This window comes from Lepisosteus platostomus, chromosome 7, assembly GCF_059453375.1.
Source record: "Lepisosteus platostomus isolate fLepPlt1 chromosome 7, fLepPlt1.hap1, whole genome shotgun sequence".
Lineage (NCBI taxonomy): Eukaryota > Metazoa > Chordata > Actinopteri > Semionotiformes > Lepisosteidae > Lepisosteus > Lepisosteus platostomus.
Window position 1 is genome coordinate 7,242,724 of NC_142617.1, and position 26,556 is coordinate 7,269,279.

The 26,556-nt window shown below is 41.1% G+C and overlaps 2 protein-coding genes and 1 long non-coding RNA gene across 6 annotated transcripts in view; 1 reads left to right on the forward strand and 2 right to left on the reverse strand.

The window, feature by feature from the left end:
• The window catches only part of cblb (Cbl proto-oncogene B, E3 ubiquitin protein ligase), a 77,701-nt gene extending 65,702 nt beyond the window's left edge, over nt 1-11,999 (forward strand). For 2 of the 3 annotated variants that reach the window (XM_088638945.1, XM_088638947.1), the window contains 7 exons: nt 2,647-2,738; nt 4,768-4,914; nt 5,324-5,406; nt 5,689-5,802; nt 7,432-7,623; nt 8,892-9,011; nt 9,378-11,999. In XM_088638945.1, coding sequence (XP_088495071.1) covers nt 2,647-2,738; nt 4,768-4,914; nt 5,324-5,406; nt 5,689-5,802; nt 7,432-7,623; nt 8,892-9,011; nt 9,378-9,634 — 1,005 coding nt within the window. In that variant the 3' untranslated portion in view covers nt 9,635-11,999. The remainder of the gene's footprint in view (nt 1-2,646; nt 2,739-4,767; nt 4,915-5,323; nt 5,407-5,688; nt 5,803-7,431; nt 7,624-8,891; nt 9,012-9,377) is intronic. The other variant, XM_088638946.1, reaches the window with a different exon arrangement.
• The window catches only part of LOC148658048 (uncharacterized), a 283,796-nt gene that overhangs the window by 160,854 nt on the left and 96,386 nt on the right, over nt 1-26,556 (reverse strand). The gene's annotated exons all lie outside the window — the stretch shown is intronic.
• The window catches only part of alcama (activated leukocyte cell adhesion molecule a), a 56,159-nt gene continuing 42,846 nt past the window's right edge, over nt 13,244-26,556 (reverse strand). The window contains exons 3-16 of one of the 2 annotated variants that reach the window (XM_088638949.1): nt 26,087-26,306; nt 25,572-25,636; nt 23,408-23,495; nt 22,964-23,137; nt 22,127-22,251; nt 21,733-21,865; nt 20,806-20,918; nt 19,949-20,081; nt 19,523-19,644; nt 17,507-17,636; nt 16,564-16,593; nt 15,659-15,773; nt 15,211-15,323; nt 13,244-15,017 (exon numbers count right to left, since the gene is read on the reverse strand). In XM_088638949.1, the coding sequence (XP_088495075.1) occupies nt 15,233-15,323; nt 15,659-15,773; nt 16,564-16,593; nt 17,507-17,636; nt 19,523-19,644; nt 19,949-20,081; nt 20,806-20,918; nt 21,733-21,865; nt 22,127-22,251; nt 22,964-23,137; nt 23,408-23,495; nt 25,572-25,636; nt 26,087-26,306 (1,539 nt within the window). In that variant the 3' untranslated portion in view covers nt 13,244-15,017; nt 15,211-15,232. The remainder of the gene's footprint in view (nt 15,018-15,210; nt 15,324-15,658; nt 15,774-16,563; nt 16,594-17,506; nt 17,637-19,522; nt 19,645-19,948; nt 20,082-20,805; nt 20,919-21,732; nt 21,866-22,126; nt 22,252-22,963; nt 23,138-23,407; nt 23,496-25,571; nt 25,637-26,086; nt 26,307-26,556) is intronic. The other variant, XM_088638950.1, reaches the window with a different exon arrangement.

Genomic DNA, 26,556 nt, shown 5'->3' on the forward strand with positions numbered 1-26,556 from the left:
ATCCACCTGGATGATGCGACGGCAGCCATAGTGCGCCAGAATGCTCACCACACATCAGCTATTAGTGGGGAGGAGAGCATGAATGTGAGGGTACCTATTCTGGAAAACAACGGTCTTTACATTTGACTTAACACGGGTGCTGCGTTGAATAAAAATTGTACTTGATTTTAATGGTAGGACTTCCAAGTGGACATTTTCTTTTGTGCTCTGTCTTTCAATTTGGGTGTCAGAATGAATACTGGGAGGGCAGCAATGTCAGAACTCTTGTTGGCACATGGTTTCCACTGGGAATTGTCTCCACTGGTGGAAATCGTCCTGCGCTGAGAGTGTGAGAGAGCCCGTTCTGGAATGCCTTTGGTTCTGTATTGTAGTACATCCTGGCCCTTCCATTCTGGTGTATGTTACCACACTAAATCTGTCTGTTGTCTGTGCTTTTACAGTGTAATATGACTTATATGGTACTTATTTTGGAACATAAGGCAGTCAATTTTATATGCATCTAAGATGTTTATCTAAACTTGGAGGGGAGATAACTCGCTGACCTTTGTAGACTGGCTTTTCCTGACTATGCACACTTGTTTATTTTTGTAGATCAGATTTTGCCCCACCCACATAAAAAAGACTTCTGGAGACAAAGATGCCTGCCTGCTTTTTCGTTGAAGCAGTCAGTTATTTAAGAAAAGACTCCCTGCCATACCGCAGTAAAATGTAAAATGCGAGCACTTTATTGAGTTCATGATGTTCATAATAAGCATTTTAGGACATTATTTATGTTGTTTTTTCTCTTAATCATCTGAGGCTGGGTACTGGGTACAGAAAATAGTATAGTGAGCATCAGAGGAAAGTAATCTTTTATAAAAGCAACAAATTAAACAAGTTCTTATCAGGAAAATGGCAATATTTGTATCAGGCGCACTGACAATTTACTGACCAGATAAGATACAGGTAAATTAATGGGCCTGATTTATCATTCATAATTACACGGGGGGTCTCCTGTGAAAGTCGCAGATCAATTTGTACATTTGGGATGCCTGCTTTGCTCCAGGTTGCAGGTGGCGTCTTGTGGGATTCTTCCCCCTTCCAATCGCAGAGCAAGACAAGCAAGCACGTGCCTGCTCTCTGGTCCCTGAGCCAGCCCTAGATGCCACATGTTGTCTCTCAGCTCATGCCACTCATACTCAGTGGGGCACAAGCCTGGCAAGTAAGGCATCTGCAACATTGCTGTTGCATCCTCTTGTCTCCAGAAAGCATGTAGGCCTGCAGGAATGTTGTCCCGTCAGGATGAGCCTGCAGGAAGGGTAGCAAAGTGAGGTCTCAGAACTTGTAGCACTGCGCAGTAACACGCTCATCAATCTCTAGAAGTGGAGTTCTCAAGTGACTCGACACTTCTGCACAGACCATTGCACTTGGAGCTCCCCACGGCTTGGGCAGTCGTACACCACAATGAGCTCTTCACCTCAGCATCACACTGGCTGCTTGGAACGAAACCCTGAGTTCTTGCTCTTCTTTCAAGATTTGCTTGTTCTCTTAAGAAGGGTTTTTTTATTGGTTCCTTTGTGTGGTTTTCTTTCTTGATTGTCACAAGTTTCCATTCAGTAGGTTAAATCTCCTTGTCGCCCATATCCATTCGACTCTCTCACTACTGAGGTCATTTAGTGCTTGCACAACAGTCACTTGGGTATAACACCTTCCGTCATGAATGCAATGATGCCAAACATTTAAGCAATCTGTATACTTATATTTTTATGCATAGAGCAAGATTTTGATGCTCACTATATATTGGTACTTCAGTGGAATATTCCTATATACCATAAAGTTTGGAAGATTTGCATACTAATTGCTATGGTTGAAACATCTGGCTGCTGAATTTCGTAATTGCCGTAAGGCTCTCATTCTGCAGCTTGTCTTCTCCTCTTGGTGAATACTTTGGATAAAACTATAATCTGATGTGGCGTGAAATAAAAGGTGTTGACATCACTGATCTGCTTCTGACCGCCTGTTGCAAAACTCTGCTTTTTATCTTTGACCAGTGAAAATTGTGAAATAAAGGCATCAAAGCTTGGGTCTCTCTGGTGTCTATCACGTCCTAATATTCAGTGCTGATTGCTTCGTTATAATGCATCTTAAGATGCTACTTTTTTTACGCAGGCGCCTTATAGAAGATCTTGTCTACGTTGCTGTAGCCTGATTTTCTAATGAGACGTGGAAACACTGCACTTATTGTGTTACCATCCTGATAGCACAAAATAAGGAATTCAAATATATATATACCGATTTAGTAGAAGTATTCCTCATGAGAGACTCGGAAGTGTGTCATATGAGCAAAGAAAACTCTCCTTTCAACATCTGTAATATCTAGGGTGTGTTTGTCCAAACCAGCGCCTAAGACAATCCAGAAACAGAGAGCACTGTCTGGCAGGGCATTAGTGATCTGAAGTGTCAAGACACAGTGCATGGTGGTTCGACGTTTTTATTTCATTTTGGGAATACAGAACGTTACAGGCATATTGGTCATTTTTAAATATCTGCCAAGTATTTCATCACCTCTGCAAAATAAGAGAAGAAGAGTGTGGCTTGAGCTGCCAGTTGTTAAATGGCAGCTTATCAGCTCTCTGTTGTAACCACGGTCTTCATGTCTATCCACAGCCTTTCACCAACGGGCTCCTCTTGAGCGATGAGTACGACATCCCTCCTCCTCGCCACTCTCCTCCACCGCCCTTCCTCACCAGCAGCCAAAAGTGAGCAAGACTACTGGGAATATGTTTGCGTATATGGTGTACAGTTTTACTGAGAGACTCATAAACAAATTCTGATTTCTGTAAGGATCCAGCTCCATTCACTAACTCATTTCGTCATCTGGAGTGGATACTGGATGTTTTATGGGAAAAGATAATGACATGTTAGACAGTACCACTCCAGACGGAAATTAATTGGTGGTCCACATTTTGCTTACACTGAGTCATAAAGCTTGAACTGTCATTAGGAGCTTCCATCTGCCTTGTTTTGCTGCCAGTCCTTCTTTGGGTCCTACCGTTTGTGAGCTCTGAACGAGAGCTGTTTGGCTATGTGCATCGATTACCGAGGAATTTCAGGTCCTGCTGCAGCTTAGTCTCCCTGTAAACATGGAGTAGAAATCATAAACCTCAGCAGTTGTTTTGTAACCATAAGCCCCAATATTATTGTGTTCAAAGCCAGCCATCTTGTAGGCTACAGTACTGCAAGTAGTCATTTTGTTGGCCCTGTATGCGATCAGATATGTGGCAGGTAGGGATTTTGGGGATTAGAGCTTCAAACTGTATTCAGACTTTCTTTCAGAGCTAATGAACCCTGGTTGTATAAAAAGGGTTTAAAATAGAGAGGCTATGCCCACTTCCCACTTTGGTAATTACTGTGCCTGAATGAAAGTTGTAGGAAATCCTAAGTTAAGACACACTATGTTCTCTCTACCCTTAAATGTTCACTTTGTAGCTGTGGGAACTCTTGAGGTTGCTTTTCTCACTACTAAAGCAAAAATTACAACCTCTAGGAGACCTTTTTGTTCCAATGTAAGTTGAAACATACTTGTCAGGAACATAATGTGAGCTCTGTGGGGAAAAAAGGTCATACCTTCGCCAGTATGATGAATATTTTTTTAATGTTGGTTATTGTGTCTGAACACCTGAGTCCTTGTGCTTTTGCAGACATAGTAAAGTTATACAGCAAAATGGCACCAGCCCCATTTGTAAAACTACTGTGAGCTACTGTGCTTTTGAGCTGAGCACTAAGCTGTTATGTTTATTTTGGATCTGTATTTAGGAATGTTCCCCGAGATAAAGGTCTTTGCTTTTAAAGTACTAAACATAGAGCCTTTTCTGTCGATTTTAAGTGTGCCTTTTAATAGATTCTTTATCTGGAGGTTATTTTTACAAACCTTTTTTTGGGGAAGAACAATATGTCCAGCAGCCCACGTGCACCTTTAAAATTCTGCATTGGTGTAATTTCTCCCTCTACAGGATGCACGCGGAATTGCAACACTTCTGTCTGCATTTCGGAGTGTCTGTTTCGTACAGGAAGCTGGAATACAGGCAGCGTGCCTCTTAGTGAGGGGCACTGCCCTGCGGTTCCTCAAGGCCATTCCTTAGATGAAGACACCACAAAATATTTAGTGGTTATTTGCCGTTTTCATGTTCAGTTAGCTAAAATATGAGCATATATTTTTTTGCTGGTGTTGACGAATATGAATTGAATTTTAAAAGAATTAGTAAAAAGTGTAAACCACAGTTTTATTTATTTTCTATAATCCTCTTAAAAATGATTACAATTATATGTATGATAGACTTGTTCACGAAAAAAAACAAACCCTGTGTCCCTTAGCTCCCTTTTCTTTTAGAGTTTTACTGTGTGTTTGATCACCATCCTGTAGATGAGTTGGTTATTGACTGCGATATACCTGCAAGGCAGAGTACAGGCCTGTCTCTCCTGAGAGTCCAGCTCCACTTAAAAACACTTCGCCGATATGCTAAAAACACCATCGACTACTCCACACACCACCTCTGTCTTCCCTGTTCTTCTGACTTATAACCAAAAAGAAGATCATGCTGCCCTTTTATTTTTCTGCCCAGTTTTCAATCATTTATCAGAAACTGTTTTCCCTTTCTCTGGGTTTCAGGCCAGAATGACTCAGACTTCATTACTGGGGTACAGCCCAGTTCATTTTGATTGTAGTTGAATGTTGAGTTGGGGGACTGTAAGTGGAGCTGAAATGCTTGTGTCACTACTGTGCTTCAGGTACCCCAACCCTTTCACCAACATGTGCTTGGAGAGACCTCGGGCGCAGGCAGACAATGAGGAAGATGAGTATCAGATTCCTCCATCTCACCCGGCCTCCCTTACACCACAGCTCCCCGTCTGCATCTCTGTCAGGATTCCCAACAGGTAAGAATCTGACGTTTTTTTCCTGTCGTTTGAGATCTATAGTATGCATTCTTTTATTTGGGGAAACCGTTCTTCAGGCTTATCATTCATACCTTCGTAGTAGAAGAGTTGGCATAAAACCTTGTGGCAAGAGCTTTATATTGGTGCATTTTTTATCGATACAATTTTACAATGTAAAATTAAAATCTGTAAGGGGCAACCACTGTGCGATGGCAGCTGCAGTTCTGACTGGACAGTCATTTTAAAGAAATTGAATCCAAAGCTGGAATATAACTAGATAAAAAACGGCTTGCTGTGCACATACCTGAAAAATTGCAAACTAGCAGTTTTTCACACAGAGAGAGCAGTAGTATGAAGTGGTTTCCAGTACAACCATTTACAGTACTTGCTGGTATTGCGTCTCTTGCAGGGGGCAGGAAGACGGGCTGTGTCTCAATGGGGCATCAGACCATGCTGGTGCAGAAGGGAGGAACCACAAGTTTCTAGAGCATGGTAATGCAACTCAGTGGCATGTTGAATTCTGGTTACCTTTTCATTTCCCAGTCTGTGGATCTCGGGAGCAGTATAACTGACTGGCACTTTCTACAGCCATGTTCACAGCACCTCTGCTTAAGCTGCACGGCATTGTGAAGCAGCAATGGCCCGATTTCATTCTGGCTCTGCCTCCACTTAACATAACTGAAGTTACTGACTGGGACACGGGGCACCCAGCTGAATGTTGGCAGTGTCATGCCGAGAACCAGTGTAGTTTACCCTTCTGCTTGTGTTTCTCAGGTGATCACTGTGACTTGCCCTCTGGTTTGTTTGAGTCCTGGGGGCCACATCCTGCTGCCCACCCCTCCTACAGCAGGACCCCCTCTGACTACGACATCCTGGTGCGCCCCCAAGGTAGCCCCCACACTCAATGGCCTGCCTGCTCTCTTTTCCAGCCACCCTGAGAATGATCTTTATGGCAGACTGGCATGCTCGCATGTCTGTAGAGCACGTCTAAAAGCATTTCTCCACCTCGGTCCTCAAATCCCCAAGTTTCTGGGTGTTGCCCCACTCATGGGAAAACCCCACCCCCCACCCGGCTCTATGCAGTGTGACCCTGTCCAGAGTACAAGCCCTGCCTGTGAATGTGTGAGAGATTCCAGCAGCACCGCCTTGTTTTAAATTGAAGTGTGAGTGAATCTGAGTTATGCCAAGAATGCATGAAAGAGTACAAGTCTATTGCCAACTTGGCACTGAAGCATCTTGTGTCGAAACTCGTACAGCAATCGCTGAAAAGTGTGTTATTTTACCTCATGTGCCTTACGTGGAACAAAATACTGTTAGCTAGATAGTTCAGTGTGATAAAAACTACATTTTTGCCTTCAGCTGTACCAGGCAGATGGAGGTTCTTGTTATTTAACCAGAAGAATTTAAGGGCTTTAAGGATCCTTAAAGTTCTTGGCAGCATATTGCCCTATGAGACAAATGTGCCATATGTAATGATAAGATGGTAATGCAGTTTTAACAGGGTAATGTTGTGAGGTGGAAATAAAAGGAGATTTAGTGTTTTCTGAAAGAACATAGAAGTACTCATTCTTCCACTTCAGATTTGAATTTATTGGGGGGGTGAAATATGAATTTTAATGTGTAGTGCAATATCAGAAGTAAGTTGAAGAAGATTGTAGCATGAGGCTTTAGTATTCCCAAAAAAAAATATTGCATAAACTAGGATTGCATTGAGCTAATATAAAACGCAATTTACCTTATGCTATGAGGAACATCTTTGCCTTGTGACAGCATGACTCAGTGACATCCGCACACAAACTTCCCTGGGAAATTACTTCCGCTCCGACTGGCTTCAGTTCTACCTAAAATAAAGTCGGTAGATATTTAAGCCCGTTTGATTGCGAGTACTCTTTGCTGTAACGCCGACTAGCTTTTTAATATAACCACCTCGTGAGAATTCGCGTTTCCCAAACAACGCGAACAGTGCCCGCCGGTGAATCGGTTTACAATAAATCAAGTCTTTTGAATCTGTTTTAGCGGCCTCTAGTGACGGCGACGCGATTGCACCCAACGAAACAGCCAGACCACCACATTTCGTTTATGTCAAAATAAACTATATTCAAAAACGGAAATAATTTTAATACACCTCAGACGTGAGAAAGGTGGTGTGTAATTGTTTCAAAATGTTGTTTAAATGTGAAAGTATGTTTTTGTTCAATGTCAAATGCATTTTACTTTGTCGATGAAGTTTATTCGCCTAAATTATTTATTAAGATACAGACCACATATGTTTATATTTAAAAAGATTCAATTGCATTCTATAGGACTGTGTAGTCACAAGAAATAAGTAGCTGGGATCATCTTTTATGATGAAAATCATTATATTAAAGGAATTACTAAGCCCTGTACTGCACGCTTTAGATTTTGAGCGAAACGTTGGCGACCTCTAGTGGTGTCATCGGTTACTGGTCATTTTTGAAGGACTTCATCTCTGACACTTGACTTTAAGCAGTTTGTTTTGTGTTTGTCTCCGTCCAGGTGAGGACATCTTTGATACCCTGCCACCTTCTCTGCCTCCTCCTCCTCCCCCTGCCAGGCACAGCTTCACTGAGATCTCTTCCGCCTCCTGTTCGCCCTCCTCCTCCTCCTCGGCATCTTCCTCGTGCCCCAAAGCCAGCAGCTCGGGCAGTCGGCCTTCGTCTGGACATGATGCCTTTCTGCTTAACCCTGGTGAGGCGTCAGAGACTGGAGCTGCTTTTTAAATTATCCTCTTATCACACAGGCGGAGCAGGCCCCTTTTTCCCAAACACTGCATACTGGAATTTTCCATTTCCGCTTCCACTAATCTCCCTGAATAGAGAAAGCACAGACCTTTAAACCTTCAGATGAGTGTTTTTTCCCCTCACACCTGGAAGACTGAATCCGGGCTGTAAACTCTGTATGCTTTTTCTTCGATGCTAATGTAAGTGTATACGTTTTCAATTACAAACAAAATATTTACAGGCTGTTTTTATAATTTTGTAGAACACCGTTTTACACCTTGGTGTAAAGTTTTTTACAAACTGCAGAAGAGAATCCCTGACCTAAATACACAGGAATTATGTGCTGTCTGCTTTCAAATATTTTAGAATGTTAATCATAGAATAGAGACGTGCTTTTTGGGCTTTTATCAACCATAAAGCAAAAAATTGTAATTAATGAGGCAGTCTGATTTTTAATTCTTTGAGTGTGGGTTACTTAGCAAATTAAGGTTTAAAAAAAGTCTTTTAATCTGAACTAGTAGTTTGAGATACCGGAACGATAATTTTAACATACCAACTGTCTTCTTGGTATTTGTGTACATTATTGTATTTATGTCTCTGAAGCCTAAATTAGTGATTCACGTCCACATTGTCTGCTATTTCCACTCTATGGTCACACAAATTCCAGAGCATTAAAAAAATGCATTCTGATTTTATTCATGTATTTTTTTCTGGTTGTGTTTGAAAGTTACCGTTTCTTTTCTGTTACCTTTATTTCTCTCTGCTGTTTTGAATGAAAAAATGCAAACCATATCGGCAGATTGCCCTGTGAATTCAAAGTTTGTTATTACATTTTTGGAATGTTTTCTCAGCACATTTCTAATTTTCACAAAACCGATACAGCAGAAAATAGGAAATGATCTGAGTGAGGTGGCCAGGAGGAGAGTCTGGCAGCCTCTAAGCTGTTGGGTCCTGGGTTTGAAGTTGGCCTTGGACACCTTCTTGGTAGAGTTTGAATGCTCCCCCTCTGTCCACAGACGTTTTCTCTGGTTTTCTTCCCACAATCCTGAAACACACTGTCTAGGTTAATGGGTGTCTCTAAATTTCCCCTGGTGCATAAAGTGTCTGCCCTGAGATGGATATCGATCCAGGGGGTGTGTCCTGTTTTCCACCCAGTGGCTGCCAGGTTTTGCAAAATGGATGGACCTTGTGAGTGACTGACATGCAATTTCCATGTGGTTTGTGTTGAATGCGCAGAGAATTTCTTCGACGTGCTCAGTGGTGCAGCTCCGCCACCTCCAGTGAGAAGGCTGACTGGAGACAACATGAAGCCCCCGGTGAGGATCTCCCAGGAGTATGACCAGCTGCCCCCCACAGGTACCGATCACACTCCGGGCTGCTGCATGCACAGAGAGCAAGCCGATTTGAATTGAATGATTTTCAAAATCAACCCGTTTGCCATTGCACAGTAGATTTTGGACGTTGTTGTCCGTGTCGGAAAAAACATGGCATCAGAAGTCAGTCAGTGTTTTTGTATCTCGTTCTTGTTTGCAATATAATTAGCAGTGCTTCTGGGGAAAGAATCTGCGCAATCATGCATGAGGTCCAAATTAAAAAAAAAAGATTGTTCAGTTTGCAGAATGTACAAAAACCATCACGATATTTGTCAAAAAAATGATAAGAATGGTTGCTGCACCTGGCTGTGCTGTGGGGCCTGGAGTGAGATCGCATCTCTCCTTGCAGTTCTTGCAGACAGTGTACAGGCACCAGCCAGGCCGCCCAAACCGCTCCCTCGCAAGACCCCCCCAGAGGTCCACCAGAGGAAGACGCACAGCCATGAGACGGCCGCCGAGCACGACGCCAAAATCGCCAAACTGATGGGGGAAGGGTACTCCTTTGAGGACGTGAAAAGGGCGCTGATGATTGCCCAGAACAAGGTGGACGTGGCGCGCAACATCCTGCGCGAGTTTGCGTTGGTGGCCCCGAGACTGAACCTGTAGGCCCGGCTCGACCATCAGGGAGAACGAGGACTTCGAAGCCGCCGGAGGAATTTGGATGGGGGGCGAGAAGTGCCCTCGTTGCCGTTGCTAGCTTTCCTCTGTGTCGGGTGTGGGCTAAGACGGAAGAGGAAAACAAGATGAACCGAAACCTCGCTTGTTTTACTCGGAGACTGGAGCAATGCGCAGCTGCTTGTCTTAGCCATAATGAATCAGGGTTGAACTGAAGAAAATAAAGTTTACTCCTCCTCGAACATTAAACCTGTGAAAAGCTTGTTGTTTACAGTGGACAGCTGGGTCTCTATGGCAGCCGTGCGGTTGGCTTGTTAGGGCTGTTATTTTGTTTCCTGTTGCCAGGCAATTGTCTGTTTCTGTGCCGTGGATCCATTCTGCTGCTGCCACAGCATTCAAAGCCCCCCCCGCCTTCTGTCCTCGCACCCCGTCTGGGGTTTACTAGCGGGTAGATCAGGATGGGCATCGACCTCTTTATTGTTTTCCTCCCCTCCCAAGCCCTCATGCTTGTTATTGGACTTTGTGTTTCATTTCAATCATCCGAACTTTGCAAAAAAAAAACGGAACAAAAATAATCCAAACGCATGTGGCCTTCACTACTGAATCTTTTTTTTTTATTTCTGAGAAACTCTTTCTGTGTAGACAAACTCGTTTTCTGAATGTAGAGTGCATTATTTTGTGAAAAGGAGAAAAAGGATGTTTCCCCAAAGTCGTCCAGTGGCTTAACACTTTGTGTGAAACCTTTTAAAAATGTTCCAAGTCGGCAAACGTGCTCTTTACTAGGGTGCAAAGCTGTGTGTGAAGCAGTCCTTTGAGTTGTCACCCATTCGCATTCTGATGACGCGTTGTGCAGATGACGTGCTCTTCTGTGGTGTGTCTTAGCGGCTTCGTCACAGCAGGGATGGGGAACGGCCTCACAGCCCTCAGTGAAATGCTCTTGCTGTTTTGCGACGTCGTGGGTCTGTTGGATCGCTCTCTGGCATGATTCTGCATGGCTTTTCTGCTGCAGACTGAAGTTGAGTTTAAAACTTACATCCTGGCAGTTTGTGGTTTACAAATGCTATCCTTTTTTTTTGTTGTTGTTGTTCCTCTGGAAGGAATTTATTTGAATGTACATTTTTTAAGAACAGTTTTAGCAATCGTCCATATTGCTCTCTTCTAGTCACTGTTACAACGAGTGGCCTTCCCTTCCGTTTCCAAAAGGAAGAGTCTTGAATGTATTCGTACTGGATGGGAAAGGAAGCTGCATTTTATAGTTCTAGCCACAGACAGGTGTTGGTAATTGCCTCTAGTTATTTTGTCAGCTACTGGGACAAAAAAACTTGACCACAGCAAAACGGATGGTGTCTTCATGTGCCAAAAAATATCCATTATGCCGCAAATTAGTTGTAGAGGTAGGCTAGCCTTGGTTTTGAACAATACACAGGAGAGGGTGTTTTCTAAAATTCCATGATTTTTTTTCCCCCAATTATTTTATCACAGAAACGTTTCACATGTTGCCTCTTTGCAAATTAAACTGTATGATGGTAAGAGTATTTTACAATGGAAAATCCAGCTGCATCTGTTGAACTTCCCCACTGTGACTGGAGTGTAATCAAGTCTGTTCCAGGGCCGATTTCCAAATACAGAAGATTTGTTCCCTTCGGATCCAGTCAAGCTACCTTAGAAATGGTGTGGACTAAAACCCTCCCAAAACGTGCATCTTAAAAATCAAAAACTGAAATGGCAGTTAACTGTACCTTGAACTAAAACCAATCTAATTCTTAATGCAGGGCAAGACTGCCTCTTGCCATTTGTAAGTTAATAAGGCTATACATCCCAGTTGTGTGTGAAAGTTATCTGGCACACAAATGCTTATTTTCTGGGAGGGCTTCATGTGAACAAGTTTAACCAGGATCTGAAAAGAGCCTTGGGCATGAGCTTACATTGCATATGCCTTGATGTTCCCTGTTATTTATTACAATGTGAATTTGCTCTTGTGATACCAGTTGCATTTCTTTCCTCCTGTGTTCAGGTTTTACAAAATGAACTTGAAGCTTTATTTTGCACTGGTTCTCTTTTTCTTTGCGTCTTAAACTTGAAAGTCCAAAACTGGTTTAAGTCCATCCTTGCCATCCTAAAGAAGGGTGGTTGATTTCAGGTTGCAGTAAAGAGGTTTTTCTTTTTGTGCTTTTTTTTTAAAGGAGAAAGTATTTGTCAAAAAAATGCCTTGTCTAACATGTAAAACAGTGATGTGTGCAATTAATTTATATTTTATTACAGCATTCTCTAGATATTTTTCCATTTTTCAACAGTTCAGTAACCTTTAATCTGTTCTTGTGAAAATGTTTTATAAAAACAGTATTAACATCCAAAACGTGTGCGTGGGGGTCTTTCATTTTCTGGATGAAGAACTGAGCTGTTAATTTACAGTTTAGGGAAACTTGTATTCTAGAGTGAAGACCAGTAGTTTTGTTTTGGTTAGCTTGGAGGCTTTTTCGTGAAAAGTTCCTATTCCAGACAAAAGACAGGCCTTGTGGGATTGTGGAATGTCCTTTGCTTTCCAAGGATCATATCTTTCAGGGACAAATATTTTAAAAAATACTGGGGTTCTTCTGGAACAGTTTAATGAGTTGGAGGGTGGTGGCATTTGCAGTCTTCCTGCTTCATGGTCAATGGAAAAATAGATCCCTCTGCCTCACTGGTAAAAGAAATATATTTTGCTGGAAAAACAGTTTTACCTTTGCTCAACAGGGAGTACAGGAAACCAGTTGTCATTAATGTGAGCCACTTTGGCAACACAAAATCCCAAAACAAATGAGGTCATTCTACTAAAAGCAGAGAAAGTATAGTAATCTCCCATTTGTTTTAGTTCTGAATTGGGAAATGTTGGCATTTTGCCTTTTCCATTTTATGAACAGAAATATCATTGTAATGGAGAGATGCTAACAAAAATAGCTGTATGTTAGGGTATGTTCTATCTGAACAATGCATTTGAAATGTTTTAGACAAAGCACATTCTTGTGCACAAGACCTCACATGGAGTAGTCCTCCTTTTGAATTCTTTTTGTATGTTTCTCACACATTACTCCAATTCTGAAAAAAAACTTGCACTCTATGCAGCAATGAGAGCTGCATAAAAATAGGTGTAGGTATTTGAAAACAGTAATACTTCACTGAAGTTTTTTTCATATCAGTGGCAGATTAGTACAGTACCCATTAAGGCAGTTTTGTCTTAGAAAATATAACACTCAGAATTGAATAGTGCTCTGTTCTGCCACTGACTATACATATTGAGTTAGCAAAATGCTTCCAGTGATGTCTATTATCTTGCTCTCTTTGTATTGAAACTTTTCAATGCTTCCTTCTTTGCCCTGGAGCCAAACTGAGGTGGAATAAACTCAGTCGACAATGGACAATATGAATAAATGTAACCTTACTTTGAAGTACACAGGGTCTGGAGGTGACACCTGCATGTTGTGGGATTGAAATGTACACCCCTCTTCAAAGCAATACATGTCAGTCAGGAAAGGATTTAAACTAAACATCCAAATTTGGCACATCCTTGGTGCAGAAGAAGTTTACAAAAACACACAGGCAAAATTCCTCAAAGAACCCAAGTACTGTTTTTTTCTGGAGTTTATTCTTTTTTTTTCTTCAAAATGTACACTTTATTTTAAACAAAAGTACAAAAAAAACAAAAGTCATATTTACAATACTTGTATGGCCTTCTCATTTTTCACCCTCTTTGGTTTCACTGCTGACCTGAACGGATGTTTTAAAATAAAACTTACCAAATAAAAAAAAATGCATGAAAGAAAAAACTCCAGTACCAACAGCTAGCTTTTGACTAAAAACATTTCAGAACAGTAACTCGGAAACAGTAACTTAAAACTGCGTTTTCTAACATGTTCCATTTCAAACTAACCCTTTCCTCCATTTTATGGTACCGTTTTGAAGAGCCAAAGTGTTGAATTTTAAGGGCCAAAATGAAAGCAGTTCCAAAACTTTAAAGTTGAAGCACCGCTAGACTCAAATATTCCTTTAAGTATAAATATAGTACTGCCAAAAACACAAGCTAAGCATCCAAATCCAGTGTCATGACTGTGGAGTTCTTTCAACTATGTAGACACGCATAGTAATGTTTGGAATATGAGTACTGCCTTGTTTCCCCCCCACTCAAATCTAACCTACATATCATTGTGTAGGGGAAGGGGCAGAGAAAGTACAAACACTTAACCGTTTACATCATGCTTTCTGAATGGTGAAGAAACATTACTAAAACAATAAAATATCAACGCTCATTGTATATTGTAGTGATACAGAAGAAGCGGACCCAAAGTCCATAACGAGAGCTAGAGAAACTTGTTTTTTAGCAGAATGAAGGGCAGGAAAAGGGTAACAGCCTTGTACAGTAAATGCTATCAGCAGCTGTTTAACAAATCAAGTCCTTACACGATTCCACACAGAACATTTTGCATCAGTCGTTAAACAGTGTAATCTATGAAACACCTAGCACAACCTCTAATCATCGGTGACAATGCAAGCGCAGCCATACCATAAACAATCATAGCCTTTAAAGTACATAGAAATGCCATAAAATAAAGAAAGGGGCCGAGGTCTCAGTTTAAGATTCTTCACGAGTAAAACAATCCCATTGTCTGCACTTGAGTTGACTAAAGCGCTTATGCTTTTAAGAATAAAAAGAACTGGGCAGCTTCTAACAATTTTCTTGTGTAAGGTGAAGAAAACTTTCAAGGGAATCCTAGAATTACAAAAAACAATTAAAATAAATATGAGGACAAAGACTCAATACAGACTTTAACAGTACAGGAACATACGTGGAAACAGCAGTGAAGTCTTCACTCTCCATCAAAATATACATGGTATGTCAGCCCAAAACACCCCAAAAGTTAAGAAACAATGTGCATTAACTCATCTGAAAATTGGCAAACAATTAACTTGAGGTTTTGTGGCAGCAGAGTCCTTCTACATGCCCATGAAATTCAAATACATATACTATAGGCCTAAATAGTTTACAGAGAATTTACATTTTGTACTAAAAACAAATGAACAAAAATGAGAAACCCACTGAACCAACACAGTGTATAAAACAAAAGCATTCACCAGGAACACAAGAAAAAGTCTTCAGTGCAGACTTGAAGAAAACAATATACAACAATTTTAGTGAATTTGTCTTTTCTTAAAAGGCGATGGTAAAGTACTTAAGCTAATGCTGTACATATCTGGCTTCTTTTTAAAATTCAATTTTTCCTTTTGAATGTGCTGTGCATTAGAAGCTTGAAGGATGGTCTCAATGTCCAATCAAATGGCTTTCTGATAAGTTTTTGTCAGACAGCAAGTCCAATGTGAAAGGCATCTCACTCCTCCTTCCCTACAACAAGAAGAAAGGCAACTGCTCACACACACAAAAAAGAACAAACTGAAATAATCGCATTATTCAAGGCGACTACTGTTCGTCCACTCTGCCACACAATCCCCGAGAGAAGGGATTCGAAACCCACTTCACACAGCAGTACAGTAAATGTACCTCAAACAGTTTTCCATAATACAGATAAGGTCCTGACCTTCCTGATCACTCCTGTGTCTTTACACTTCCACCTTGTGATTGTTCTCTTCTAGCTTCTTGCTTTCCTCTGAAGTTCCAGCTTCTTTCTCTCCCGTCTTCCAGCTTCCTTGCCTGAAAGAGAGCTCACACCCTTTAGTCCTCTCGGAATTTTCTCCTCCTGATGCTCCATCGTGTATCAGGATGTAGGACAAATCGAAACTTCAGACCTGAAGCATGTGAACTCAAATCTCACAAAAGTTCAACTAATGCTAAGCTGCGCCCTACCAAGAACAAAATATTAAAAGTTAAATAAAAATACAAGTATTCCTCCCGAGGATAAAAGCTGTAAAATCTTAATTCCAGTTAATACCAGTATAGTTAACCATGTTACCATTTGTTTAACTGTTATCTGTAAAGATGCACAAAAAGTACACTTCGCAAGCTTGCCAAGATAACTTCAAGCTTACTTTGATTTCTTCATGTAAAGCCAGTAGACCAGCCCAACAACAAGAGCTGCCAGAATCAGCCCCACCACGATGCCCACAATCAGCTTGGCCTGGTCGTTTGTGTCTTCTGACATGTCTGCAAACGAGTCGCACTCATTAGAAACATGGTGAATACTGTCCTGAAAGGAGCCTTGAACATGCTGCTGGGTACTGGTCTCTTTCCCTTAAGAAAGCAGCAATCTGAGACTCGCTGGAATGGCATCATGGCAAGCTGAATGAGTCAACTCCATGAACAGTCAAACATTTTAAAAGGAGACATTCAGAAATAATATGAAGACAACGTGCAGAGTAACAACTACTGACGTTATTACGCAATCAAAAATATTGTATGTAATGGATTATCGAAGATGGCAAGTGGCAAGAAATGTTTAAAGCAACATACTGCATTCATAATGAACAATGTACAAATGTATGTCCAAACCCTCCATTGTTTAGAATATTCACTGTATCTGTTTTCCCCTCTTACCAAAACAGTTGGGCATCACTTTAAAAAAAAAAAGATGTCTTATGAAACTGAAGGGTTTGTCAACATGTCGGGCTGCTAGGCACTTTCAAATCAACTGGACACCAGTGGTGACCTCCTTAATTGGGATACTTTTAATTAAATAGTAATGCCTGGCACACTGTAGCTTACCATCTTACTGCTGTCTAGAATCTGACAACAGTTTTACTCTTAGTGAATAAAAATGGATATTTCAAACTTTTTCCATGTTTATTATGTAGTAAGGATTTCATGCCATCTTTTATTACAGTTCCTGGAACTTTTGATAGATTACAGATCGCTTTCTAATTAAGATGTAACCTTTCAGCACAGGCACATTATGCATTTCAGGGTAAAAAGAAAAACAAAAATAAAAAAAACTTACCTGATTTTTCTTCCTCATCATCATTAATTACTGAAATAAGATATAAAATGAAATTAACTTCCAATCGATAAAATAAATCATGCATGCATCATCATCAGCTGTGGATTTAAAAACCGATCTGTAATCAGCAAAGTGTGGCTTGAATTATTAACAGATTTAAAGCAAGGCATTATTTTTAAAAAAACCGGCTGCGTTTGTCCCCGTTTCACCCAGGGGAAAAACACCTTGATGTGTCGGCCAGAATTCAAAAACTCGGGCATCTGTAAGCTTTTTCACGAACAAGGCAGTTCTTGGAAGTGGTTGGTAAAGAGTAGCAAATGAAAGCAAGGAGGCAGAGGGGAGAAACAGCCCAGCATCCCGGCACAGACAAACGAGAGATTACAGAAACAAAGCAAGAGACCTGCTGGTATGAATGAGTGTGCAATAGAATTAAAAGCAGCGTCGCTGACCAATCAGTTTATTACCCTTAATAAATTAGAGAATCACCTAATGTCAGAGTTCAATTACTCACATCTGCAACTCTCATTCTTCAATGTACAAGAAACATTGAGTACAGTGAATGCCCCGTTTTGACTCATACATATTTATTTTGATGGTGCTGTGCTGTACCAGATTGTTTATGTACAGTATGTGATTTAACAGCCACAAGAAAAAGTGCGCAAAATGAAAATGGATGACTCGAATTGAAAGAAGCTGTTGAAGACCATTTGATGCCCCCAAGTAGCTCGTGTTGGTGCGCCATGAGACACCCTGTCACAGTACAGGCCCATTCTGCCAGCTCAGTGCTATGAGAAGCCTCTACAGGACAGTTTGTGGTGAGCTGGCTGTTTTTGCAAGTCTACCGGGCTGACATCGGGCTTTTCCTTCTAGCCATGGCTGCTGTTGGGCTCTTGTGAATTTCACCAGCCAAGGGGACCACACTTGGAAAGGGGCGATTACTTACAGGAAGAGACGTTGATGGACCGCTCGTCTTTTCCCAACTTGTTTGACACTGTACAGGTGACAGTGACGTTTCCCAGTGGGAACATGGTGATAGTGTGGACGATTCTCCCATTGACATACCTCTCATTCTCCTGCAGATTAACAGACACACAGATGCACATCAGCACCAAAGGAGAGCTCCAGTGTCTGCTTTAGCTCACATTCTGTACAGTCAAAATGAAAAGGACACAGAACTTATTTTTTAATGCCAAGTTTCGTTTCAACTCTTGTAAATGTATAACCAATTTAAATGAAGGTCAGACTCAACAGGTTACAAAGCCACTGCTGTCTACTTTTATGGAAATGATGATGTACCACACTGTATAAATACAGAAAAGCAAGAGAACAGTGATCGCAGGACTTAAACAAGTTAAGAGTAATGTACCCAAGCATCCACCAGAGGGCACTCAAGATCTTATGTTGTTTTCCAAAAGGTCTAGGGTTCAGGATTGCTTTTTCCATTTCAACTGTTCACCACACCCAGTGCTGGCCAAACAAACCCAGAGGTCTTCTGTTAATTTCAACATTATGACACCTTAATTACAACGCATTATCTTCCACTGCAAAATGCACTGATTTTTGCAAAGTATATTTAAAAACATTATAGGACACCTGCTAGCACTCCTCATGTGAATCCCTAATTTATGGGTTTTGAAAATCATTTGGACCCCATTACAAGCTTTGCCACCCTTATTGTACAGATGAAAATGCTGAGAAACATCACCAGCTGTTCCCCCCACAGCAAATCTCATTTAATCTGAAAAAATGAGAAGCCCAGTCATGAGAAGTCATATTAAGATGGGGCAAGGCCACGAAAAAGCATCTTCTAAGGCAGGCATCTGTAACAAATCAGCCCAGCCTCCCTCCACACTGCTGTTCAGGGGGTGAATGGAGTGACCCTCACGATTCACTGCTTTCATTTCTGCATTCTCTGAGCTGAGTCACAGAAAGGAAGTAGACTTGTGGTCCACAGAGTGAACTGACAGCAATACTTCTGCTTATCTAGTCTTATTGTGCCTTCGACATCAAAACCGCCACAAGAACTTAAAAGACTAAAAAAAGCTCTGACTACCTATGTGAGTCTGCTCATTTCACTAAGAACGTCAAGGTGAATTTGATACAAACAACTGTAGAAACGGCATAGATTCACAACCGCAACGCTCTATCCAGAAGACAACATCCATTCAATTTAAGCAACAATCCAAATGCAAGAGTAAAGAACTAGTCTGCGAGTGGCACTCTTAAATGTTCAAGCTGAATGAACTGCAGGTTCTACCTGAAACCCATAAAAAGCAACAAGATGAAAAGAACACACAGCCAAAAGGCATGGAGGTGGCATACAATCTAAAACGTGGAGTCAATTAGACATTATTGAAGCCAAAATATATTAAACTGAACATTTCAGCACAAAAGCCTTCATTAGCACAAAATATTTGGTTCACTAAGAATCCACTTTATACACAAATTCCCCAACCATTCATATTTTCATGAGAGGGAAATACTACTTGTTTTAAATTAGAAAAAAAGAAATCGAAAAAACGGGCTCACCTGATTATATAAATTATATCCAGAATTCCAAATATTATACAAAATAGAAAGTTAAATGTTCAAACTGAGTGAACTGCAGGTCCTGCTTTAAATCCATAAAAATATAACATACAAAAGCCCAGACGAACGAAGACTGAAAATTATTTTCAGTAAACAGTTGCAGACCAGAGCAACCAGACCGCCCTGTGGTGGTGGTGTCCAAAAGGCAGATATGTTGACTGGAAGCCAGAGGCCAAACATGTCCATAAAGAGACCCGTCTTCATAACACAGCCAGCATATTAATATTGAAGATGAATGCCAGTCGCTGACCTTCCATTCCGTGAATTAGCTACCCATGTGTCTTGTCTATAAGAGGATGAATCAATCTCTTTGCTTATAGGCTAAGATCCATTACTAAATCACTAAATCCAAGGATTCAAAAAAACTCACAGAGGTGGCATTGACATTCCATCGGACAGTAGGTTTAGGAGAACCTTCAGCTTCACATGTCAGGACCTTCTGCTGGCCATCTTTGGCCACAAGTTTGTTTAGCTTATAGATGTATGGTTTCGCTGGAAAAAAATAAGAAGTTTGGTCAGTTTTACAGAACATGAGTCACAGCTTTATACTGAAGACACCAAGACTGTTTCCATAAGGCCTTTGGTTCACAAATCTGCACACCATATCATCTCTTTATGTGGAGTTTAAGAATGTGGAGTTTAAGAATGTAACCTGTTTTTTTTAATGTGTTTCTGTCATTGACTGCTTGTATTGTAGGTACTGTAGGCAAAATGCATGGTCTATATTACCTTGAAACACACTGCTTATAGAAAATGTTGGTTTCCACAAAAGCTAAAGGCTAAATCAGAATTTTACCTTCAACAGTGAGGTCAAAAGTAAAAGTCTTCTTCACTCCTTGCAGACTAGGAGCAGAAACTTCACAGACGTAGGAGCCAGCGTCCTGGATCTTCAGGCTGTTCAGCTTGGGTTCAGCAATCTTGACGCTGTCCTGAAAGAGATGACGAGCAAACCAACGATTCACCACCGTAACAAAATCCTGCCGCACTTCCAGGCTGCAGAGGTGCTCTTGGGGACAGAGTACATCTTATGATATAAAGTAACTCCCAAAGAAGGCTCCACAGCCAAAACGTTGTTTCTTTTCACCATGGAATAAACCTTTACTTGTTCCTTTCCAGCCTACGCATGCCGACGCAGCTACCTACTTGAATTACTTTCTTAAGACTTGCCCATTACTGGTCTATCTTAATTGCTTAAATGGGCAACTCCAGTCGGAAACGTACCATAGCCTACAGGGCTGGTTCTCATGCAACATGTGATCTTATTCAGATTAATTAATTAAGTCAAAAGACCTGTTTTTTTTTAGTACTAATTAACCACTGCTTGAAAAGTGGCCTGTAAAATCCTTAATCACGCCAGACCCCATGGGCCTGAGGGTCTCATTTATACAAAATATAATAGCTAGGAGAGAGATGTTGAAAACCTTCCCCTGCGCTGTGGGTGCAAATGGATTGATGAAGTGTCACTTTTCTACCTCGTTAAACAATGGTCTTCATTGTTTATGATGTGGTTCAATAAAAAAATACCCGAAAATATATTCCACTGAAAGTAGCTGATGTACACTGCTCACAAACTGTACTACTGTTTTAGGAGTACACTGCACCCCCCCACTAACAATACTAAGGGTGCTTAATAACATTCTGGTTTGCTCCTACCTTCATCCAAGAAACTTTCACCTCTGTAGAGGATTGTTTCACCAGTGTCACATTTATACTTTCACCAAGCATTCTGGTGATCTTCCCTGTAGGGCTCAGGCTTGCATCCATGTCTGAGGAGAAAAGAAAAAGAATTATCAGCTACTTACACTGTTTTTAATTAAACCAATCCAACACTTTCAATTTTTTAAGGGAAAATTCATCAAAGTGTCGCAGACCTCTGCGTATGTTTCACGTGTCGAAGTTTCTCAGTTTTCCCCCCATTCAAATTTTTGGGACTCGGTCACAAAGGCTATCAAGCTAAATTCATTTTGTACTGAAGATGCGTTCCAGAAGCTTCCAGTTACCCACTGACAGAACAATATTAAGTTAGCTTTGTGCATCTCGATACAATTTTGGTTTTATGATATTGAGCAGACGCACGGCTGTGCAAAGTCTTCAGCAAGTGTCTACACAACAGAATTATCTGCATTTGCCAAGAGGCTGCAAGGAGAAAATGGTCCAAACATCCCCTCCCCAGAGTCTGTATTATCGATCGTCCCCCCTCCAATCCCTTTTTAAGACACTCTCCTTTAAATCATGTTCTTAATTAGTTTGCAGTCCAAAATTCTGTAAATAGTAAAAAAAACTAAACCTTCCTGTAATTAACCTTCAGTAATTAAAACGTCTGGAATCTATCCACCTGTTTTCTGTATGGGAACAGAGCAACATTCAATATTTTGAAAACAGCTCGCCTGGTCACTGAAGAATGATTCACTGTGTAGACAATCTATTGAAATTCAGAAAAGCTCAAAATAAGGGCAGAAACTGCATCTGATGAAGTAGGTGGTGGGTGGGGTTAGTTAATCCTAGGCTCTAGATTTCTGTATCCTTTCCTGTTTACTTCCCTCTAAACCATCAATCAAGCAGCGATCAACGCTAACTCACAGTGCACAGTGATGTTGGCTGAATCCAGAAGTTTGTCGTCGTCAACGAGAGAGCATTTGTACTCTCCGCTGTCATCTCGCCTCACGCTGGTCACAGTGTACGTGTTCGAATTCTGCACGGTTTCTTTCTTGCCCTGTGTCGACAAAACGCAATGAGGAATTTCAAATACAACGCCACGCAGGTGGAGGGTTTTTTTTTATCAGCGTGAGAAACTGTTTTCAAGGTCTTTCTGAAGCACAAAATTACCCTAAACTGACATCTGCTGTTCAAGCAACAGCTTTACCCCCTAAAGCTGATACCACAGCCTCTGTGCCAATGTGAAAACACATAACGACTGTGCTCAAAATAATAATAAAGATCCCATGGGCAGAATAGACAAAGAAAGGGAGCTTGCCTTAACGTAGAAGCTGTAACTGCTAGGAGGGGGGTTTCCATCAGCAGAGCACTTCAAGGTCACATTGTCCCCCTCCTTGAACGGACCTTTACTCAGCACTTCAATGTTGACCTTCTCCGAGGGATCTGCGAAAAGACCATTTAAACATGAAGCGCAACACGGGACTGAGACACTTCAGGAATTTCTTACCAACCTGCCCAAGCACTTTTCGGACGCTGCCTTCATGCACAGAAAGACAGCCTTCGGCCTGCGAGCATACTTTTTACCAGTCATTTCCTGTACATCTCTTTTGAATGCAGCAGTGGAGCGAGTCATATTGCTTCTGCACCCTGAGGCGCTACACAATGCTGCTTTCAACCTTCAGTAAGTGCTGTGCCAGACAGACTAAATTACCCACATTGTATCGGGCAAGAGTCAAAAAACCCATAGATTTCTGATAAGAACAATTCTGACGGCCACCTCAAGGCAAAACGGCAGGAATTCCATGGACACACAGCGGCGGAAGTCGAGAACAGAAGATCAGGAACTCAGACAAAGCAAAGACCTTTTCCTCACATTTCATCCTCCACCATGTTCATTAGTTTTACAGAAATGTCATTTGTCATTACTCGATCATTATACCTCAAAGCAGAATAAGAGACAGAATGTTTTAAGTAAGGAAAGATGTTACCAGTCAGCTAATTTATCGCCAGAACATTCTCGCCACCACTACAGGAAACTACTAAATCAATCTAAAGAACACCTGAAGCAACTATGCTCTCAACTACAGTCTACAGCACGTGATTGGTCTACTAATCCGTGCACCAGGCTTCTGCGAGGTTACTGAAAGCTACTCACAGTGAATGACGAAGGTCTCGGCACTGGACACTTGATCAGGCCCCAGAGAGTGCTGTACTGAGCAGGTGAACTGGGCTCCCACATCGCTTTTTGAAGCTGTGTATTTCAGCTTGGAGGAAGTGCTGGAGAGGCCTGTCGTGGGATCTACGGTCACGTCGTTTGTGATGACAATTACTACACACACAGGGGGGAAAAAAGCAAAATTAAAAACACAATTCGTACAATGCCATGCACACCTTTTAAAATATGTTGTCGTCAACTCCACGGACGGTACTTCATGAAAAGAATTGCAGCGGCAATGTTACATTTTTTTCATGCTTTGTACTGATAATCAGAAAAAGGTTATCAGTAGAGGTTCCACACTGCTTGTTAGACACGAAGTTGCTGGCCAAGCTCTTGGAATCAATGCCTGAAGAAACATTACTGAGCAGCAGATTGACTTACACTTTCCATCCGAGACCAGAGGGCTCCCGTTCTTTGACCACGTGATGTTCCCTGCAGGATTACCAGCTTCTGTGACACAGTCGCCCACCTGGAAAAGAAATCGGACACTGAGGCAGCAGTATAACCAGGCTGACAGGCGACGAGGGAGAAAAACCCACCGCACTGAAGTTTTTGACAAAATAAAACTTGCCTCTTTTAAAATGGTTCTGCTGAGCTTGAGGCATAAATGTCACCGTCTTATTCTGTGCATTACCTCTGTTTTCCCATCCGTATATTTCATCTTTATAATGAAAGAAGCAATAAGACAAACATTACCTTTTTCTAAGATACTACAGTTGTGTGATATTCCTCATGTATTATACCACTATAGCAATGGTAACCTCAGGATAACAGTCGATTTCTTTCTTGTACATTCATATAAATGTCTTTTAATTATAGCTGATGCTGAAAATCCATCTCTCTCCTCCATGAATACCACCACATGGGAAACCCATTAAAAAAAACACCAAACTGACATGTCATCACTTAGTTAGGGGAATTGGTAACCAGAGGTTCTTAAATACAAAATATATCTTTAATGATCTCACCAAGATGACTAGACCATGATTCATTCTAGCAGGTACCTTCACTAATGATGACAGGGCTGCTAATTTTCAATAAAACAGGAACACTACCTCCTAAAATTCTCAACTAGCCCTGTAAAACTATATGCTCAATATAGTCGAACAGCAAAACATGCCAGTGTATTATTCTTTTCATCCTCTCCAAGACAAATGGATCTGCAAAAACCCTATTACAGGAAAACCTGAAGCTGCATTAATAAAGATGTGACAAGATTAGGTTCACTATGACTGAACACAAGTGCAATTCCTTTTGGAGAGTGGAGAACCATCTACAGGAAAGAATGTTCCCATCGGTGAAATGCAATAACACGGACATTTTAATGCACAGCTGGAATGATACATTAGCCCAGGTTTTAAGGGTGGCACAGGAAACTGAGCCTATTCATAAAAGGGTAGAAAAGCAGAGTGAGGAACCTGCTGCAGTGTCAGCATCAGATAAACTCCAGGGTCTCTACAAGGAATGGGCCATAATATATAGAGATCACAAGTTTTGTGACTTAGCAACAGATATTTTGAGGAAATTCTACAATGTACTTTTCAATGTCACCCATTGATAAGTGTTTATTGTATTTTTATACTCTTTTCTGGACCCATAAATTACCGCAACACGATCTCAATCAAACCCTTGCATTTAATTAAACTGCAAATATCAAGCCAAGTCCTGGCCTTTCAAAGCTGAAAAGTTTCAGTTTAATATAAACCGCAGGCAGAGACGGCCAAGTTCAAAACCTCCATTATAGGGAGGTCTGCTGTTCTTTCTCTGCGTGTCAAAATTCAAAGGTGCTTCTGAGATTCCCCCTCAGTAGGAGGCATTTTTTTCTCCTTCCCTCAGAAGCAGAGCAGAAGGCGGCACTCGGACTGCAGCAGCCTTATCTGCCTCGAAAGCAGCACAACATAAAGCTAAATGGCAAACAATAATGAAAGAGAAATTTAATAAAAGACACAATGCATTTTTGAGGAAAACGATGTATTAAAAATAGAAAGCCCAAGGACATCTTGTGTATTGCACTATATCTTGGTCAAATCTAAATTGAAAACATCTGTTTTGTGGCTGTCTCTGATCTCACCACCTTCCTTCTAACTGCTGGGATATTTGATCTCGCGTTCGAGTCTCCTTCTGATAAGCGGTATTCTCTTGTTAGGTAGCCATTCTTTTTAGTACTATAACCCACTTTAGCCATTTGTATTAATGCACACATTAAGTCTTCACTTGTCCTTGACCTGAGCACTTTATCTGTATTGTAAATGGTTTGCGCTGTTCGTTTCACTTCTTGATTCTTTGATTGGAAATCTAGATGGTTTTTCCATCGCCGCTAATAACCAGACAGATGCATTGTGTAAGGCCTTTTGAGGATGATGCTAACCATGAGAATATCTCGTGAAAAAATGGACTGATAGGAGGACATGAAAATGAAACATACGGTGACAGAGATTCCAATACTCTTTTGGATTCTGCTACAGTGCATTCTCTCTCACTTTCACAGACCCATCAGCTACAGCCGTGTGACAACAGTAGGTTAACAGTAATATATGCAGCTCACCAAGGTAAGTTTTCCATTTTCCAGTTGCTTGGCTTTTTCTTTGATCTGCGGTTTGGAGGGCAACTCTGCAAGGAAAGTAAAAAAGTAAGCAACGGGGATAATTCAGAAAAGACTGGAGCAATAAAATACGATATTTCTCATGCAATGTTTGGTACGTCGCTACATGTTCTTATAGCAAATATAAAATTACACATTTATCAGCCACTGAGAACAGAATTCAATTAACCCGCAAAACGCAAATCAGAAACCTTTCCAAAGAAGAAAAAAGAGCCCCTTGCTTCACTATTAAATCATGCTGTAGAAAGGCAATATTTTGCGATAGAAAATCTCACCAAGTTTTAATAATCTGATGTACGGGGGGAAACATTTACACATGCCTCCACCTTTACGGGTAGGACCAGAAATATTCTTCAAGCAATACGAGACAATTAGAAGTTCAAAGGCAATGATGTTCCTGTTAATACAGAAATGTTCATTCTCTAAAGAGCAGACGTCAGAAAAAAACGCTCACTTACTGTACACCCGGACAGAGGTGGAGTGCTCTTTAGCGTCATTCATGGTAACCACCAAGCAGGTGAAAGTCTTCTCATCCTGCAAGGTGGCCTTGGTAATGCGCAGGCTGAAGTTCTCAGTAACATTCACTCGATCCTTGTACTCATCCATAGCCAGAATTTTAACGCCGTCCTTCTGCTCCTGTTTGGTCAGCAGGTCCCCTTCACCTGCATCCTGCGTTTCCTGAGCAATAAGGAAAACGCGTGAATGACCATATTCATACCATGAAGTTAATTCAGTATTTTACTGGGGTTTCAGAATGATGACAAGAACCAGCTCCATTCATAGTGGGCACACAGCCGATCTGAGGAAACATGACCTCTCATAGTAACAAAATACTCTCTGCTAGAGGGTTTGAAAAAGTATTTTTAAAGTCTATGCATTTGTATTGGGGTAATAGCAGAGACTGGTTTCTCATCTGTGACTCATAACT